The 21763-nt window shown below is 32.6% G+C and overlaps 1 protein-coding gene and 1 long non-coding RNA gene across 2 annotated transcripts; both read right to left on the reverse strand.

The window, feature by feature from the left end:
• Positions 1-334: 334 nt before the first annotated feature.
• On the reverse strand, positions 335-4911 carry LOC102801256 (uncharacterized). The gene is made up of 8 exons (XM_085494409.1): positions 4900-4911; positions 3597-4815; positions 3311-3385; positions 2959-3168; positions 2651-2848; positions 1798-2010; positions 1620-1681; positions 335-1425 (listed from the first exon to the last, which is right to left on the reverse strand). Exons 1-7 carry the CDS (start codon positions 4909-4911, stop codon positions 1629-1631), a joined length of 1980 nt encoding a protein of 659 aa, XP_085350535.1. The 3' UTR covers positions 335-1425; positions 1620-1628.
• A 124-nt stretch (positions 4912-5035) lies between these two features.
• LOC146730069 (uncharacterized) lies at positions 5036-5347 on the reverse strand. Its single transcript, XR_014927802.1, has 2 exons — positions 5272-5347; positions 5036-5169 (listed from the first exon to the last, which is right to left on the reverse strand). It is a non-coding gene; the product is annotated as an uncharacterized LOC146730069 (long non-coding RNA).
• Positions 5348-21763: the final 16416 nt, after the last annotated feature.

Raw genomic sequence — 21763 nt, forward strand, 5'->3', positions numbered from 1 at the left:
GTTCGTTGAACCCTTCAAAGTTGATAGGATATACTACTTACTCCAAATATTTGACAATTTGTTAATCAGAATTCATTGTTTATAAATTAATTCAGTATTGAATTTCGAAAGACAGCCGATTAACACGTTCACATTGGGTGACACGTGTGTACACATTGTATCATTGATTTAGCCTTAGTTACGATAAAGTCATACTGTGTTCATGTTAAACTCAGTGTATTGGGTGATGTGTTTTTATCGGTAAGAAAACATGCGTAATGTTGTTAGTAAAAAAAGAATGATTGATTGGCTGTGTGTATGTGGAGGAATAATGTTGGCAACAAACAGGAAATAATTATATTTAACGCGTCTTTTATTATGATCCTTGTATTTAACATAGAGTAGAATTGTTCTAGTCTCGCTATCTTACTACAATGGAATCTCTATCCTTCTACATACATACACCGTATTTCTCGTACGTTTCAGATACAGTGGTCTTAACCATTAGTTATGGAATAATGAACAGGACCTAGGCGGGAATATTCATGACACAACAGTCTGATATTTAAGCCAATATGTCCATCCGGGCTCTGTTTATGACGTATTATTTATCACCACTACGAAGGTTTCACGTCACACATTTAACTAAATTTGTCTAATTCTGTTGGTGATTTATCAAAGAAATTAAATCAAAGAAATATTGGATTCAGAAAATGTTCTAGACTGGATAATGTGCGAAGCGAACTTGCCATAGACCCTTCTCATCAAAGATGACACTATGGGGATTCATTATTGTTAACAAAAATGGGCAGTGGAAAGTAGTTTATTTCAATTATAATACCCCAAAATGTCGAATATCGACCATGTCATTATTTAACAGTACATTTGTAAAATAAAGTGAAATATAATCAATACTGATGAGAATGTACATAAAATTTACATAAAAGTACTAAATACAAAAACAGACAATTCAGTTTAATCTGACTAAGCTAAGTCGGAGTGTATAGCTATGACATCTTATTAAGTTTACTAGATGTTTGATCACACTGATTAAACTGATAATATTAATGCGACATGAATGTCATGCTATATGTGTTTAATTTACATCATTTATTAAACATATATTATCACGTGTTTAGCGTGAACACAATTCAATCAAACATACACATTGTCTATTGGAGGATAACACAAGGTGAAGTGTAAATAACATAAAAAGTTATGAAACTTCAAAGGTATCACAATTCGTGTGCTTTGGAATGAATAATAAGACGGACTGATTTTTAAGATTGACAATGACACATCATCAAATTATCAGTTGAGTGAATGGAGTAGGTAGCCATGTTTACTTCTGCTCTACACTCCTCCTTCATGTTTACACAAATAAACCAGATGGCAGAAGGAATACTCATTTCTTGTAAAACATGTCTTTCAAAATCGGCAACAATGCTGTGAATAAAAAGAAAGTAATTCAGTTCAGCGTCTGTCTAACCAGCAATAATCGATGCTATGCATTGCAACATTTCATTACTCGGTGTGACAGTCTTGTCAATAAAACACCACGTCATATACGCTTGGTTACACATGATTACGTATCTATGATCTAGTTCTATATATCCAAGATGCATCCGGATATTACTTACTCATTATGATTAAGGTGTAGAATCAATTCTTCGTTTCTTGCCACCACCAGTTGATACGGATACTAATCACAAAACAAATAGTAAATATTATTTTTCTTTGAACTATGTCAACAGGTATTTATGATATTCACTGGATTTGAATGAATTCATTTTTTTCTGACAATACGTGTTTAATTACCTGGGGTTTTTCCGCGATGAAACCGTTCAATTAAAGTCACCAGACTCTGCTTTCCTGCATAGGATAATAAATCCTCTAGGAAAGATGTGTTTCTTGGAGATATTACTAGGCGCTTAGACAATTCATAAAATACATCAAATGCCCCATCTTTCTTCTCTAATATACCGTAGGGAATATAATCAATGCAACGGGATTTAATAGTCTTGAAATGGTCTGAAAGTCAAAATAGGACAAAAATTGGTTTCAAGCATGGTCAGGTTTACATACACATTAGCTTACTACAGTACACTGCTTGTAATGACAAAACTATACCATTTAAATTGTCCATTAATTGTTTTCGTTGTAGTTTTGTCTTTCATTGAATTTTAACACGTTACGCCAATCCATACACTAGTGTTAGTAAAACCGAATACATTAGACACCAGAAACAATACCACCTCCATAACACGCCTACGGACGTGTTCGAAAGTATTATAGACGAGTTCGAATGACTTCCTTATTTGGCAATTGTGCATGTCATTTATGTTACATTTGAACACTTTCTTTTGTGTACAGAACATAAACGTTGACATAGCGCAAAGCCTTCATTTTTCGTTCATTATAATATTGTTAGTTTGAATCTAGCCATCCGAAAAAAGCAAGGTCTTATATATGACAGTGATTATACAGTTTTATCATGGCACAGTGACAAACTAACAATGTATGATCGGCTACAATCCTGAGCTATACCATCCCGTTTTCTAATATTAATCGAAACACACAAAAACATCATTTTTGAAATAATGCATTTGTCAACCAACCAATCACACACCCGGGCAAACTTATTTAAATTCGTTCTTCTATTGATACATACCCATTCCCAGCTCAGAATGTATATCACAAAGTAATTTAATAAACCTTGACTCATCAGTTTCAGTGCAATTCTTTTGTCCTGGGAAAGATGAACTAGGACCGGGTTCATCTGCATTTGTCATTGGCACCAAAAAAATGGAAAAATATAAAGTACAAATATAAATATATAGAGAGAGACAACCGGCATATTGCAGTGATTCTGGCAAAATTATATTAGTATATTTTGATTCAAATGTTTATGATGTATTAACTGAAAAATTGCGACCAAACACTAATATACATACACTCCAGTCATATAATGAGACCTACCTGTGTTTAATGCTGGGAATGTTCTAACTTTCTCTGCCAATTCCCGCATCCCGGCGCTAGACAAGACATCTTCCAGAAAAGATGTGTTGTTAGTCTTGATGAATTGCCGGTTGTACAATTCATAAAACAGGTCAAATCCTCTCTTTATTCTCTGCAATGTTTCATCCGGTATCTTTCCATGACACCACCGTTTTATTCTCACAAATGCATCTGAAAAGATAATATAAGCTGTGTTATAAAGAATGATTTGCACAATGCGATGCGATGTACATATTATTATGATACACACTATTTTGAAAAGTGTGCATCAGAATTTGTGTTTGTGTCTTAATTGTTAAGTTTAAACATGTACCTGAATCTAGCTGTGAATCCAGGTAACAGAATAAGTGGACGATCTCTTCAAATGTTCTACTTGGTGACTGTCTTGCTGCAATTGTAGATAATGAGAGAACTTGTTATTAGTTCATCCAATAATACATATGTAAGTTGTTTTTTTCACATGTATCATTCATATACTAAGACATTGATCAGATTATTTAGTACCCAGACAGTCGCCATACATGTTTCATTATGTGAAAAGTTACTTTGCTGGATATGTTCAGTAATTACTCAAAAGTCTATCCTATATGTGTACTTACATTCTTTATACCAGTAAGAAATTGCGGACACGTTTACCAGCATCTTTTTTCGTGCACAATGTAATTGTTTAACACCTTGATCCAATACGGGGGTGATATCTGTACATCCATCATCTATGTCATTTATTTGCGGTATCCATATACCATCCCTGTGGTCACCACAAGCACACTTCACGCATATGTGATACGTCAAACCCGGTGTGTACATCCGAATTAACTCATTAAGGGAGGTTTCCACTTCTTGTCGTACCTTCTCATAAAGATGTGGAATTATTCGCTCGCCTAAAATATCCGGTCGTAACATCTTTAATTCTATGTCCGCTCCCTTTCTACACAGAGTAAAGTGGTGGTCGTTAGACTCGTTATGAATAAAACGAGCATGATCCTGGAATAGCACGGCTTCCGAATGTTGTCTTAAACAACGAACAATCAGACGGTAGTATAATCCTTCCGGTAAAAAGTTACCACGAAAATGAAAATATAACGGATCACAAGACTTATACTCTGAAGGGAACAGCACGTTTTCCTGTAGCTTGCTTTGCAGTAGGCACGGGAAGTAGTATACGTCGATTTCTAGAGTGGACTGACAAATAATATCAAACATTTCAAGAACTTTCAAGAGAATGTCTGTATCCTGCTGGCGATCATGCAATTTGAGCCACTGTGAAACTAACTCCTTCTTCATCCTTCCGTGGTTGTATAGTTCATCAAACATTTTCAGCAGTTCGGAAGATAGCTCAGGATTAGTCTTGTATGAAACTGTATTTGTAATTAATAACCTGAATAAGTTTATCAACCATCGTGGATCAATGATTACAGTATCTTTAAGTTCACGGACATCAGCAAAGTGAATGATCTCTCCAACATCATGGAAGTACTTCAACGCATCGTTAATCTCTGCAGTGGACAGATCCCTTTCTTTGCCTAATCTGTGTACTTCGGATAATTGCAGTGTCTCCTTCTCTTCGGATCTAAGCGTTAGCTCTAGTATTAGCCAATTGACAGAAATTTCACCGAGAAAGCAAAATTCTTTAGCGAGTTCCTGTATCCGTTTTCGGAGGCGTTCTACCGATGGATCAGTCGTCTTATCGTCTTGTCTAGACTTATTATCAAGAGCAAACATTGGAAAAGTAACGTGACTATCCCATGCTGATTTTGTATGTTGCCTGAGATATTCTCTTAATTTACATAAACGGACTTGGCTTTCCTTTTCAACATCCTGAAATATATATATTTGAATAAATAATGCTATTAATTCGAGACAAAAATAACAAGCATTCTAGTTCGATGAATAACTTCCTACAAATGACGTCATAGAAATAATCGGATATACATGTAGGCACTAATATTTAATAACACTTTTTGTATTACATAACTGTTTTACATATAATGTTATTATTTGGAGACCGGAAAAATATACTCACCCCTTCAAGTAAATCTTTCTTTGTACCTGCAATTATAACTGGTGGTGCAACAATGGTGTGTTCTTCACTCTCGTCTTGTCCATGTGCCTTTATAGCAAAATCCCTCATTGCATGGGTATGAATTGAATTTGTCCAGAAACGCATGTAGTCTGAATAAAATACCGATGAATGAAGTACTTAATTTTTAGTCTTTAATTGTAATATAAGATATAAGCAAAATGTGTCATTTTTGAAACCTTAATTCATCATACCTTTCAATGGCATATCTTCTTTCCAATATCTTGCTGTCTGATCTTGAGGTTCCAGTTCTAAAATATCGTCAAGTCCTTTTGTAAGATCAGTTACAAAGATGTAAATTACCCTATATGCCAAAAATACCTAACGAAAATAAAAACAGAATACTAAAATGTTATTTTAATTGAAAAGAGCAATACCAAATTGACGTATCATACATCAAATCAAATTACACTCATACCAGTTTTTGATCAACATTGCATTGATATATCTAGAGTATATATTGTCTAGTTTTCTAAGACACCTATCTTTACCATGAATAAGATACTTACATATAACAATCAACAGGGATGTTACAAGTGCACATAAATCAATATCAAAAGTTGTATTTCTCTAGTTGCCAGGTAACCATGCTATCACTGATATTCAGTTATACGAAGGATTGTGGTTGTACCAGGTTCAGTTAGGGACTGATTACTGTTATCATATATTTTACTTATTAATGTTCTATTACTTAGCGAGTATTGTATCCCCAAATCAAATTGTATTAATTGTCAGTTTGAGTAAATCAGATTTATAAACGAGACGTGAATGTCATAGTTCTCGTATTTGAAAAGAATAATACAATAATTTGTATATTCAGCTACATTCACATGCAAAGGTTGAACATTAGTAACTCTAATGGGGTGATGGCAGAAAAACTGTGCAAAATCATTTGTTCATTCATATAGTTCACAATTTTTCTTTTGCCACTTAGTGAAATACTTTTTCGAAGATTTAGGCATGCAGATTTATTTAATTTCTGGGTGATTTTTCACATATTTCTGAAAATGACAATACTTAAATAAAAAAAAAATATCCAATACTGTGGCTTGCCCATAAAAATATGCACTGTATGTTTTAAGGTTGAAATAACGCATCAATTTGGATCTGGATAGTTCTTAGGCTTCATCTGTCAGTGTATATGACAACGTCTCTGTACATTGACACTTGCTACGAAGTTGATTTCAATGTTCTTATTCAAACAACATTTTACAGATTCTATCTGGTTTAGCAATATTATTTTTTTAAAGAAAAAACAGCATCAACAAAGCAGCACGAATTTCTGTCTGATTATTTAAGTGTTTAAGATGTTGACTATTTCTGTTAATTAAATCATGTGAATTATATCATGATAATCAGACAGCCCGGACCTATTAAACTCACTAGGCGGAGACAACATTAGTTACATGCAAGGTTGAATCATTTATTAAAAAATACAATATGCTAACATAAACTTGCATTAATTATTTTTCATGCCTTTAATAAAAAAAATCCAGAGGAATATAACGTGCTATCTTGTTTTACTTTACATAAAATCCAGTCAGACAAATGCCACCAGAGCAAGGGTTGTCGTGGCATTTTCTTAGGCTGGGATAGGAACCCAATCAGAGTTATGAATTCACGTACTGCTTTGACATTTGATGCACATGGCGCCATTGTCTAACTTCACTTCAAAAACTAACACGAAGTGGCTTACAGGCTAAGAATTTTACAGCATGTCATGAATTTAGTTCCATTGCAAGATGAGAAAATGTAAACCAGACGAGTGCCAATAATTTCAGCAATAATTATTTAAACATGTAAATTAAGAAAACAAATAACTTATCTTCACTCTATTATAATAGTTTTGTTTGCGTATTCATAAATATACAGTCACGCCCTCACATACGTATAATTGCACACAGAAACGGGTGGCGACTTTATTTTGAAACTATTTTCACAAGACGTTACAAATAATCAAACCATATGGTAAAATTTATTCATTTTTCACGTTTTTTTTTTGGCATAGAAGTCAGCATCATTGGCTCTCTCATAAAACTGTCTTCTCATAAAAACATAAACTGTCTTCTCATAAAAATGTTCGTCATGGTCGATATTTCCACGGCAAATATAAATGCCTTTCATGAAACTATTTTACCAATAAAAAAACAGACAGTGCAAAATCACACTAAAATTTATTTATGTAAGAGCAACATTGATCGAATATTTTGACAAATCTGATCTTCTGTCGAGATTTCAGCAAGCTTGTCATTTGAATGACAAGCCCTAGCACAAGAGACGTTGGTAAGGGATCGACCATTACATAAATGTAGGAAGGGTCAACCTTGGAAATAATTAAAATGCAAGGGTCTGCTTTCAAAAAATAAATTAACTGTGCCGAACATTGAATAAATTGTAACTGTAAAAAAAATAATGAAGGCAAAAAAATTGTCCAGTGACTCCCCCTCCCATGTACCAAATGGTTGGCACAAATTGAACTATATTGACGAAAATTAGGAAAGATCCACTTAAGAAATTCATATACAAAAAAATATTTGCATAGCTCTTGCAACACATAATTCTTCATTAAAATATTTGATTGACATCTTCTTCTGACATGCCGGTAATGTACAAACACACATGCAGTCACATATATGGCATCGTTCACCTGCACGGTGTTGCTCCGTTCGAACATTCCTCCCTCCACAACACCGTGCAGTAATTCTATTCATAACCGTGTATGTCACGTGGTTGCACGATAGAAAGTTTCCCGACCAATAGAAAGCTTTGTTACAATGACTACCAAAAAGCGCTTGGGGCTTTGCATTTCTGATGTCTTCATCTTCGGCTTTATTTCTGTCAATTTATGTTGCCGTGACACCATGAGCTTTGAGGTATAACACCTACTCTTCTATAATACTCAACACTATTACCACGCTCGATGGTCGCAAGGCTGGTAAAGCATAATAACATAATGATTTACCATTTCCAGTGTGACTAAAAACGAACACATCAGACTCGGAACTAAGTACCCTGAACGGCTTTTGTCCGAATATTGTATTGCCTCGACATCCACTGCAAGCCAACACAGCTTCCACTGTGCGAGCATTTTCACTGCCTGGCAACCATCATGGTGAAAACAAAGGCCAAAAACTCTCCGAAAACAGTACTTCGGGATGGTTGTTGACACCCCCTGAACCGTGTAACAAGATTACCCTGCATATGCAACATATTTAAATTTGGTTGTTTAGGATTTCTTTAAAGTTAAGTTTGTGCTGTTCGACCGGCGTTCCTCAGCAGCTCGTGCAGAACCCATAGAAATACATGGTAGAGTGGTGCGCGTCTTTAAAGTGTATTGTGACTTAGCTCCGGCCGACAATGTTGATAGCTTGGCCAGGCGCGTTGATGAAAGAAGCAATATGATTGGCTGTTGGAAAACTGATTCCAAACTGTGAGGGCATTGTCACATACACATATTCTTAATGAAATACTTCAAGGTGATAGTGGAGTGCTTCGCCGGAACATTCACTTTGAAAATTCAAGATGCATATACGGATGAAGCCCGCATTATATTTTATGGCTGTACCTGAACGAGACTAACAATTGCACTAACATGGAGGTAATAACTGATGTGTGTGTGAGCTAGCTACAGGTACATTCAAGATATATGACCTCGCATACCTATCACTACTTAGCAACAGTTGTGTTAAGTAGATTGGTATCTACATACGTTGCTGTGTTGCCTAGCACGTTTGATGTGTACTCTACATCTGTCAGTGAAAACTGGGCAGTTGCAGAGTTGCATATTTAGCAGTTCGCCTATAACATAAACCATTGATCAACTGAAATTTTGAATGAGTGTAAGTTAAAAAAGTGAAATTAATATACACGTACCTGATGCGTAATATAATGAAAACTTTGACCCCCAAAATCCCAAAGTGAAAAATAAAAATCACTTGAATCCGTGTTTTCTGCTTTCTTTAACCTCTGTTCAATGCGCTTAAGAGCTTCAGATTTATTTTCACCCATTTCTCTTAACGTTTCCACTATGTCTTCCTTCATTGTACCAGTCAGCCCAGGTTTTTGTGTGCGTTTAGTCTGACTAAATACAGTGGGTCCAGGTAGAGTAGTTTGTCTTTCTTTATCTTGTCGTGCAACTTCTGATGCAAGGGCTCTCTCAATTAGATCACGTGTTTCATCAGGACTGCTCTTATTGAAGTATTCTTCATTATCTACAAAACAAGATTCACTTATGACACATTTGAGATGTCTTAAAGTACAGTTTAAAACAAGTAAAACTATTACAAAACTGTGCTGACATGGTTTGTGCTGAACACTAATAATAATAATAACTTCCTAACCTTATAGTTGGGTATTGTTGCTTGGATTTTTACATATTATATATATATATATATATGTATGTATAACTCTGCGTACACTGGTTTTGGGAGATATAAAATCTTATCTGCTAAAGCTGTTCAGGATCCAGAATGCGATATTTTACCAGAAAGATTTTATATTCCTTAAGGAACCAAATACGAAGAGTTTTATCTGACTTAAAATCTGCATCACCATCTGTGAACATAGATTTTGAGAGTCTTATACTTGATCCAATACATGTACTAATAATGTAAATTAGGTAATTAATATGAATGGATATACCTATATACCAAGTTCATTGAAATTTAATGACTAGCACATGAAATATCAGTGGAAAAGTCAAACATTTACTAATCAGTATGCAAATTGGGCAATTAGTATCAACGATTTTTACACAAAACTAATCAGATCTGTGCATTGTCCCAGAGTAACTATGTACAAACTTTTGCCGAAATTCAGAAATATAGAGTCTCTTGGTCGTTTATTATGTCATGCAAGACTACCACACACTTGTGTGCCAGTGGTATACCTTTATTTATACTGTTTCAATAAGATTCGCTTATCGAACATGTGACAGATAGATAATGTTATGCAGCGATCGACATATGGATATTCATAATAGAACATAGAATTAATTAATGGACTATGATTATTTTGTTTTTGAATTACCAATTTCATTCAAAGTATTTACTCCATCGTCAGCCATTGTTTGTACAGAAATATGCAACATACACATTTAAAGTCAGTGAGCGAAAATACATCTACCAGGATTTATCCTGCAAGTATTCAACAGTAAAACTAAAGTGTTACCCTGCTATATTCTGCATGATTTTTGTTTAGATGACACAATCTCTTGTGATTTGAGAAGTTTGTTTGGAATCATTCCAGGTATATGACTAAAACCCAAATTTTGATTGTTCAAATTGGGGCCATAATGATTTTAGGGTTTCTTCTCCCTCTCCTTTTCCAAGATGTGTTTTTTTTCTGAAAACTTCTGAATTAGGTCTTCTAAAACATGACACACATGCATGTGTTTAGTGGATTAAATTGTTTTCTGGAAAACCTAGAAGCATTTAAATTCAAATGTTTCAAATAGGTTATAGAAACTCAATGCAATGAATCACATATGGAATGTTGGCTAAACATTTCAAATAGGTTATAGAAACTCAATACAATGAATCACATATGGAATGTGGGCTAAACATTTCAAATAGGTTATAGAAACTCAATGCAATGAATCACATATGGAATGAGGGCTAAACATTTCAAATAGGTTATAGAAACTCAATACAATGAATCACATATAGAATGTGAGCTAAACATTTCAAATAGCTTATAGAAACTCAATGCAACGAATCACATATGGAATGAGGGTTAAACGTTTCAAATAGGTTATAGAAACTCAATACAATGAATCACATATGGAATGTGGACTAAATATTTCAAATAGGTTATAGAAACTCAATGCAATGAATCACATATGGAATGTGGGCTAAACATTTCAAATAGGTTATAGAAACTCAATGCAATGAATCACATATGGAATGTGGGCTAAACATTCCAAATAGGTTATAGAAACTCAATGCAATGAATCACATACGGAATGAGGGTTAAACATTTCAAATAGGTTATAGAAACTCAATACAATGAATCACATATAGAATGTGAGCTAAATATTTCAAATAGCTTATAGAAACTCAATGCAACGAATCACATATGGAATGAAGGTTAAACATTTCAAATAGGTTATAGAAACTCAATGCAATGAATCACATATGGAATGTGGGCTAAACATTTCAAATAGGTTATAGAAACTCAATACAATGAATCACATATGGAATGAGGGTTAAACATTTCAAATAGGTTATAGAAACTCAATACAATGAATCACATATAGAATGTGAGCTAAACATTTCAAATAGGTTATAGAAACTCAATGCAATGCATCACATATGGAATGAGGGTTAAACATTTCAAATAGGTTATAGAAACTCAATACAATGAATCACATATAGAATGTGAGCTAAACATTTCAAATAGCTTATAGAAACTCAATACAATGAATCACATATGGAATGTGGGCTAAACATTTCAAATAGGTTATAGAAACTCAATGCAATGAATCACATATGGAATGTGGGCTAAACATTTCAAATAAGTTATAGAAACTCAATGCAATGAATCACATATGGAATGTGGGCTAAACATTTCAAATAGGTTATAGAAACTCAATGCAATGAATCACATATGGAATGTGGGCTAAACATTTCAAATAGGTTATAGAAACTGAATGCAATGAATCACATATGGAATGTGGGCTAAACATTTCAAATAGGTTATATAAACTCAATGCAATGCATCACATATGGAATGTGGGCTAAACATTTTAAATAGGTTATAGAAACTCAATACAATGAATCACATATGGAATGTGGACTAAATATTTCAAATAGGTTATAGAAACTCAATACAATGAACCACATATGGAATGTGGGCTAAGCATTGAAAAAGGTTATAGAAACTCAATACAATGAAACATTTCAAATAAGTTATATAAACTCAATGCAATGAACCACATATGGAATGTGGGCTAAACATTTCAAATAGGTTACAGAAACTCAATGCAACGAATCACATATGAAATGTGGACTAATTTTTTCAAATAGGTTATAGAAATCACATATGGAATGTGGGCTAAACATTTTAAATAAGTTATAGAAACTCAATGCAATGAATCACATATGGAATGTGGGCTAAACATTTCAAATAGGTTATAGAAACTCAATGCAATGAATCACATATGGAATGTGGGCTAAACATTTTAAATAAGTTATAGAAACTCAATACAATGAATCACATATAGAATGTGGGCTAAACATTTCAAATAGGTTATAGAAACTCAATGCAATGAATCACATATGGAATGTGGGCTAAACATTTCAAATAGCTTATAGAAACTCAATACAATGAATCACATATGGAATGTGGGCTAAACATTTCAAATAGGTTATAGAAACTCAATGCAATGAATCACATATGGAATGTGGGCTAAACATTTCAAATAGGTTATAGAAACTCAATACAATGAATCACATATAGAATGTGAGCTAAACATTTCAAATAGGTTATAGAAACTCAATGCAATGCATCACATGTGGAATGAGGGTTAAACATTTCAAATAGGTTATAGAAACTCAATACAATGAATCACATATAGAATGTGAGCTAAACATTTCAAATAGGTTATAGAAACTCAATGCAATGCATCACATATGGAATGAGGGTTAAACATTTCAAATAGGTTATAGAAACTCAATGCAATGAATCACATATGGAATGTGGGCTACACATTTCAAATAGGTTATAGAAACTCAATGCAATGAATCACATATGGAATGTGGGCTAAACATTTCAAATAGGTTATATAAACTCAATGCAATGCATCACATATGGAATGTGGGCTAAACATTTTAAATAGGTTAGAAACTCAATGCAATGAATCAAATATGGAATGTGGGCTAAACATTTCAAATAGGTTATAGAAACTCAATACAATGAACCACATATGGAATGTGGGCTAAGCATTCAAAAAGGTTATAGAAACTCAATACAATGAAACATTTCAAATAGGTTATATAAACTCAATGCAATGAACCACATATGGAATGTGGGCTAAACATTTCAAATAGGTTACAGAAACTCAATGCAACGAATCACATATGAAATGTGGACTAATTTTTTCAAATAGGTTATAGAAATCACATATGGAATGTGGGCTAAACATTTTAAATAAGTTATATAAACTCAATGCAATGAATCACATATGGAATGTGGGCTAAACATTTCATATAGGTTATAGAAACTCAATGCAATGAATCACATATGGAATGTGGGCTAAACATTTTAAAAAAGTTATAGAAACTCAATGCAATGAATCACATATGGAATGTGGGCTAAACATTTCAAATAGGTTATAGAAACTCAATGCAATGAATCACATATGGAATGTGGGCTAAACATTTCAAATAGGTTATAGAAACTCAATGCAATGAATCAAATATGGAATGTGGGCTAAACATTTCAAATAGGTTATAGAAACTCAATGCGACGAATCACATATGGAATATGGGCTAAACATTTTAAATAGGTTATAGAAACTCAATGCAATGAATCACATATGGAATGTGGGCTAAACATTTCAAATAGGTTATAGAAACTCAATGCAATGAATCACATATGGAATGTGGGCTAAACATTTCAAATAGGTTATATAAACTCAATGCAATGCATCACATATGGAATGTGGGCTAAACATTTTAAATAGGTTAGAAACTCAATGCAATGAATCAAATATGAAATGTGGGCTAAACATTTCAAATAGGTTATAGAAACTCAATACAATGAATCACATATGGAATGTGGGCTAAGCATTCAAAAAGGTTATAGAAACTCAATACAATGAAACATTTCAAATAGGTTATATAAACTCAATGCAATGAACCACATATGGAATGTGGGCTAAACATTTCAAATAGGTTACAGAAACTCAATGCAACGAATCACATATGGAATGTGGACTAATTTTTTTCAAATAGGTTATAGAAATCACATATGGAATGTGGGCTAAACAATTTAAATAAGTTATAGAAACTCAATGCAATGAATCACATATGGAATGTGGGCTAAACATTTCAAATAGGTTATAGAAACTCAATGCAATGAATCACATATGGAATGTGGGCTAAACATTTCAAATAGGTTATAGAAACTCAATGCAACGAATCACATATGGAATGTGGGCTAAACATTTCAAATAGGTTATAGAAACTCAATGCAACGAATCACATATGGAATGTGGACTAAATATTTCAAATAGGTTATAGAAATCACATATGGAATGTGGGCTAAACATTTTAAATAAGTTATAGAAACTCAATGCAATGAATCACATATGGAATATGGGCTAAACATATCAAATAGGTTATAGAAACTCAATGCAATGAATCACATATGGAATGTGGGCTAAACATTTCAAATAGGTTATAGAAACTCAATGCAATGAATCACATATGGAATGTGGGCTAAACATTTCAAATAGGTTATATAAACTCAATGCAATGCATCACATATGGAATGTGGGCTAAACATTTTAAATAGGTTAGAAACTCAATGCAATGAATCAAATATGAAATGTGGGCTAAACATTTCAAATAGGTTATAGAAACTCAATACAATGAATCACATATGGAATGTGGGCTAAGCATTCAAAAAGGTTATAGAAACTCAATACAATGAAACATTTCAAATAGGTTATATAAACTCAATGCAATGAACCACATATGGAATGTGGGCTAAACATTTCAAATAGGTTACAGAAACTCAATGCAACGAATCACATATGGAATGTGGACTAATTTTTTTCAAATAGGTTATAGAAATCACATATGGAATGTGGGCTAAACAATTTAAATAAGTTATAGAAACTCAATGCAATGAATCACATATGGAATGTGGGCTAAACATTTCAAATAGGTTATAGAAACTCAATGCAATGAATCACATATGGAATGTGGGCTAAACATTTCAAATAGGTTATAGAAACTCAATGCAACGAATCACATATGGAATGTGGGCTAAACATTTCAAATAGGTTATAGAAACTCAATGCAACGAATCACATATGGAATGTGGACTAAATATTTCAAATAGGTTATAGAAATCACATATGGAATGTGGGCTAAACATTTTAAATAAGTTATAGAAACTCAATGCAATGAATCACATATGGAATATGGGCTAAACATATCAAATAGGTTATAGAAACTCAATGCAATGAATCACATATGGAATGTGGGCTAAACATTTCAAATAGGTTATAGAAACTCAATGCAATGAATCACATATGGAATGTGGGCTAAACATTTCAAATAGGTTATATAAACTCAATGCAATGTATCACATATGGAATGTGGGCTAAACATTTTAAATAGGTTATAGAAACTCAATGCAATGAATCACATATGGAATGTGGGCTAAACATTTCAAAAAGGTTATAGAAACTCAATGCAACGAATCACATATTGAATGTGGGCTAAACATTTCAAATAGGTTATAGAAACTCAATGCAATGAATCACATATGGAATGAGGGTTAAACATTTCAAATAGGTTATAGAAACTCAATGCAATGAATCACATATGGAATGTGGGCTAAACATTTCAAATAAGTTATAGAAACTCAATGCAATGCATCACATATGGAATGAGGGTTAAACATTTCAAATAGGTTATAGAAACTCAATACAATGAATCACATATAGAATGTGAGCTAAACATTTCAAATAGGTTATAGAAACTCAATGCAATGCATCACATATGGAATGAGGGTTAAACATTTCAAATAGGTTATAGAAACTCAATACAATGAATCACATATAGAATGTGAGCTAAACATTTCAAATAGCTTATAGAAACTCAATACAATGAATCACATATGGAATGTGGGCTAAACATTTCAAATAGGTTATAGAAACTCAATGCAATGAATCACATATGGAATGTGGGCTAAACATTTCAAATAGGTTATAGAAACTCAATGCAATGAATCACATATGGAATGTGGGCTAAACATTTCAAATAGGTTATAGAAACTCAATGCAATGAATCACATATGGAATGTGGGCTAAACATTTCAAATAGGTTATAGAAACTCAATGCAATGAATCACATATGGAATGTGGGCTAAACATTTCAAATAGGTTATATAAACTCAATGCAATGCATCACATATGGAATGTGGGCTAAACATTTTAAATAGGTTAGAAACTCAATGCAATGAATCAAATATGGAATGTGGGCTAAACATTTCAAATAGGTTATAGAAACTCAATACAATGAACCACATATGGAATGTGGGCTAAGCATTCAAAAAGGTTATAGAAACTCAATACAATGAAACATTTCAAATAGGTTATATAAACTCAATGCAATGAACCACATATGGAATGTGGGCTAAACATTTCAAATAGGTTACAGAAACTCAATGCAACGAATCACATATGAAATGTGCACTAATTTTTTCAAATAGGTTATAGAAATCACATATGGAATGTGGGCTAAACATTTTAAATAAGTTATAGAAACTCAATGCAATGAATCACATATGGAATGTGGGCTAAACATTTCAAATAGGTTATAGAAACTCAATGCAATGAATCACATATGGAATGTGGGCTAAACATTTTAAATAAGTTATAGAAACTCAATACAATGAATCACATATAGAATGTGGGCTAAACATTTCAAATAGGTTATAGAAACTCAATGCAATGAATCACATATGGAATGTGGGCTAAACATTTCAAATAGCTTATAGAAACTCAATACAATGAATCACATATGGAATGTGGGCTAAATATTTCAAATAGGTTATAGAAACTCAATGCAATGAATCACATATGGAATGTGGGCTAAACATTTCAAATAGGTTATAGAAACTCAATACAATGAATCACATATAGAATGTGAGCTAAACATTTCAAATAGGTTATAGAAACTCAATGCAATGCATCACATGTGGAATGAGGGTTAAACATTTCAAATAGGTTATAGAAACTCAATACAATGAATCACATATAGAATGTGAGCTAAACATTTCAAATAGGTTATAGAAACTCAATGCAATGCATCACATATGGAATGAGGGTTAAACATTTCAAATAGGTTATAGAAACTCAATACAATGAATCACATATAGAATGTGAGCTAAACATTTCAAATAGCTTATAGAAACTCAATACAATGAATCACATATGGAATGTGGGCTAAACATTTCAAATAGGTTATAGCAACTCAATGCAATGAATCACATATGGAATGTGGGCTAAACATTTCAAATAGGTTATAGAAACTCAATGCAATGAATCACATATGGAATGTGGGCTAAACATTTCAAATAGGTTATAGAAACTCAATGCAATGAATCACATATGGAATGTGGGCTAAACATTTCAAATATGTTATAGAAACTCAATGCAATGAATCACATATGGAATGTGGGCTAAACATTTCAAATAGGTTATATAAACTCAATGCAATGCATCACATATGGAATGTGGGCTAAACATTTTAAATAGGTTAGAAACTCAATGCAATGAATCAAATATGAAATGTGGGCTAAACATTTCAAATAGGTTATAGAAACTCAATACAATGAATCACATATGGAATGTGGGCTAAGCATTCAAAAAGGTTATAGAAACTCAATACAATGAAACATTTCAAATAGGTTATATAAACTCAATGCAATGAACCACATATGGAATGTGGGCTAAACATTTCAAATAGGTTACAGAAACTCAATGCAACGAATCACATATGGAATGTGGACTAATTTTTTTCAAATAGGTTATAGAAATCACATATGGAATGTGGGCTAAACAATTTAAATAAGTTATAGAAACTCAATGCAATGAATCACATATGGAATGTGGGCTAAACATTTCAAATAGGTTATAGAAACTCAATGCAATGAATCACATATGGAATGTGGGCTAAACATTTCAAATAGGTTATAGAAACTCAATGCAACGAATCACATATGGAATGTGGGCTAAACATTTCAAATAGGTTATAGAAACTCAATGCAACGAATCACATATGGAATGTGGACTAAATATTTCAAATAGGTTATAGAAATCACATATGGAATGTGGGCTAAACATTTTAAATAAGTTATAGAAACTCAATGCAATGAATCACATATGGAATATGGGCTAAACATATCAAATAGGTTATAGAAACTCAATGCAATGAATCACATATGGAATGTGGGCTAAACATTTCAAATAGGTTATAGAAACTCAATGCAATGAATCACATATGGAATGTGGGCTAAACATTTCAAATAGGTTATATAAACTCAATGCAATGTATCACATATGGAATGTGGGCTAAACATTTTAAATAGGTTATAGAAACTCAATGCAATGAATCACATATGGAATGTGGGCTAAACATTTCAAAAAGGTTATAGAAACTCAATGCAACGAATCACATATGGAATGTGGGCTAAACATTTCAAATAGGTTATAGAAACTCAATGCAATGAATCACATATGGAATGAGGGTTAAACATTTCAAATAGGTTATAGAAACTCAATGCAATGAATCACATATGGAATGTGGGCTAAACATTTCAAATAAGTTATAGAAACTCAATGCAATGCATCACATATGGAATGAGGGTTAAACATTTCAAATAGGTTATAGAAACTCAATACAATGAATCACATATAGAATGTGAGCTAAACATTTCAAATAGGTTATAGAAACTCAATGCAATGCATCACATATGGAATGAGGGTTAAACATTTCAAATAGGTTATAGAAACTCAATACAATGAATCACATATAGAATGTGAGCTAAACATTTCAAATAGCTTATAGAAACTCAATACAATGAATCACATATGGAATGTGGGCTAAACATTTCAAATAGGTTATAGAAACTCAATGCAATGAATCACATATGGAATGTGGGCTAAACATTTCAAATAGGTTATAGAAACTCAATGCAATGAATCACATATGGAATGTGGGCTAAACATTTCAAATAGGTTATAGAAACTCAATGCAATGAATCACATATGGAATGTGGGCTAAACATTTCAAATAGGTTATAGAAACTCAATGCAATGAATCACATATGGAATGTGGGCTAAACATTTCAAATAGGTTATATAAACTCAATGCAATGCATCACATATGGAATGTGGGCTAAACATTTTAAATAGGTTAGAAACTCAATGCAATGAATCAAATATGGAATGTGGGCTAAACATTTCAAATAGGTTATAGAAACTCAATACAATGAACCACATATGGAATGTGGGCTAAGCATTCAAAAAGGTTATAGAAACTCAATACAATGAAACATTTCAAATAGGTTATATAAACTCAATGCAATGAACCACATATGGAATGTGGGCTAAACATTTCAAATAGGTTACAGAAACTCAATGCAACGAATCACATATGAAATGTGGACTAATTTTTTCAAATAGGTTATAGAAATCACATATGGAATGTGGGCTAAACATTTTAAATAAGTTATAGAAACTCAATGCAATGAATCACATATGGAATGTGGGCTAAACATTTCAAATAGGTTATAGAAACTCAATGCAATGAATCACATATGGAATGTGGGCTAAACATTTTAAATAAGTTATAGAAACTCAATACAATGAATCACATATAGAATGTGGGCTAAACATTTCAAATAGGTTATAGAAACTCAATGCAATGAATCACATATGGAATGTGGGCTAAACATTTCAAATAGCTTATAGAAACTCAATACAATGAATCACATATGGAATGTGGGCTAAATATTTCAAATAGGTTATAGAAACTCAATGCAATGAATCACATATGGAATGTGGGCTAAACATTTCAAATAGGTTATAGAAACTCAATACAATGAATCACATATAGAATGTGAGCTAAACATTTCAAATAGGTTATAGAAACTCAATGCAATGCATCACATGTGGAATGAGGGTTAAACATTTCAAATAGGTTATAGAAACTCAATACAATGAATCACATATAGAATGTGAGCTAAACATTTCAAATAGGTTATAGAAACTCAATGCAATGCATCACATATGGAATGAGGGTTAAACATTTCAAATAGGTTATAGAAACTCAATACAATGAATCACATATAGAATGTGAGCTAAACATTTCAAATAGCTTATAGAAACTCAATACAATGAATCACATATGGAATGTGGGCTAAACATTTCAAATAGGTTATAGCAACTCAATGCAATGAATCACATATGGAATGTGGGCTAAACATTTCAAATAGGTTATAGAAACTCAATGCAATGAATCACATATGGAATGTGGGCTAAACATTTCAAATAGGTTATAGAAACTCAATGCAATGAATCACATATGGAATGTGGGCTAAACATTTCAAATATGTTATAGAAACTCAATGCAATGAATCACATATGGAATGTGGGCTAAACATTTCAAATAGGTTATATAAACTCAATGCAATGCATCACATATGGAATGTGGGCTAAACATTTTAAATAGGTTAGAAACTCAATGCAATGAATCAAATATGGAATGTGGGCTAAACATTTCAAATAGGTTATAGAAACTCAATACAATGAACCACATATGGAATGTGGGCTAAGCATTCAAAAAGGTTATAGAAACTCAATACAATGAAACATTTCAAATAGGTTATATAAACTCAATGCAATGAACCACATATGGAATGTGGGCTAAACATTTCAAATAGGTTACAGAAACTCAATGCAACGAATCACATATGAAATGTGGACTAATTTTTTCAAATAGGTTATAGAAATCACATATGGAATGTGGGCTAAACATTTTAAATAAGTTATAGAAACTCAATGCAATGAATCACATATGGAATGTGGGCTAAACATTTCAAATAGGTTATATAAACTCAATGCAATGCATCACATATGGAATGTGGGCTAAACATTTTAAATAGGTTATAGAAACTCAATGCAATGAATCACATATGGAATGTGGGCTAAACATTTCAAAAAGGTTATAGAAACTCAATGCAACGAATCACATATGGAATGTGGGCTAAACATTTCAAATAGGTTATAGAAACTCAATGCAATGAATCACATATGGAATGAGGGTTAAACATTTCAAATAGGTTATAGAAACTCAATGCAATGAATCACATATGGAATGTGGGCTAAACATTTCAAATAGGTTATAGAAACTCAATGCAATGCATCACATATGGAATGAGGGTTAAACATTTCAAATAGGTTATAGAAACTCAATACAATGAATCACATATAGAATGTGAGCTAAACATTTCAAATAGGTTATAGAAACTCAATGCAATGCATCACATATGGAATGAGGGTTAAACATTTCAAATAGGTTATAGAAACTCAATACAATGAATCACATATAGAATGTGAGCTAAACATTTCAAATAGCTTATAGAAACTCAATACAATGAATCACATATGGAATGTGGGCTAAACATTTCAAATAGGTTATAGAAACTCAATGCAATGAATCACATATGGAATGTGGGCTAAACATTTCAAATAGGTTATAGAAACTCAATGCAATGAATCACATATGGAATGTGGGCTAAACATTTCAAATAGGTTATAGAAACTCAATGCAATGAATCACATATGGAATGTGGGCTAAACATTTCAAATAGGTTATAGAAACTCAATGCAATGAATCACATATGGAATGTGGGCTAAACATTTCAAATAGGTTATATAAACTCAAT

Source organism: Saccoglossus kowalevskii, chromosome 20 (assembly GCF_978046115.1).
Source record: "Saccoglossus kowalevskii chromosome 20, keSacKowa6.1, whole genome shotgun sequence".
NCBI lineage: Eukaryota > Metazoa > Hemichordata > Enteropneusta > Harrimaniidae > Saccoglossus > Saccoglossus kowalevskii.

Coding starts and splice junctions, on each gene's coding strand:
- LOC102801256 (XM_085494409.1), bottom strand. Junction 3,386..3,596: donor TTCTTACTGGTATAAAGAAT/GTAAGTACACAT, acceptor CTACAATTGCAG/CAAGACAGTCACCAAGTAGA. Junction 2,849..2,958: donor ATTCCCAGCATTAAACACAG/GTAGGTCTCATT, acceptor TAATTTTGCCAG/AATCACTGCAATATGCCGGT.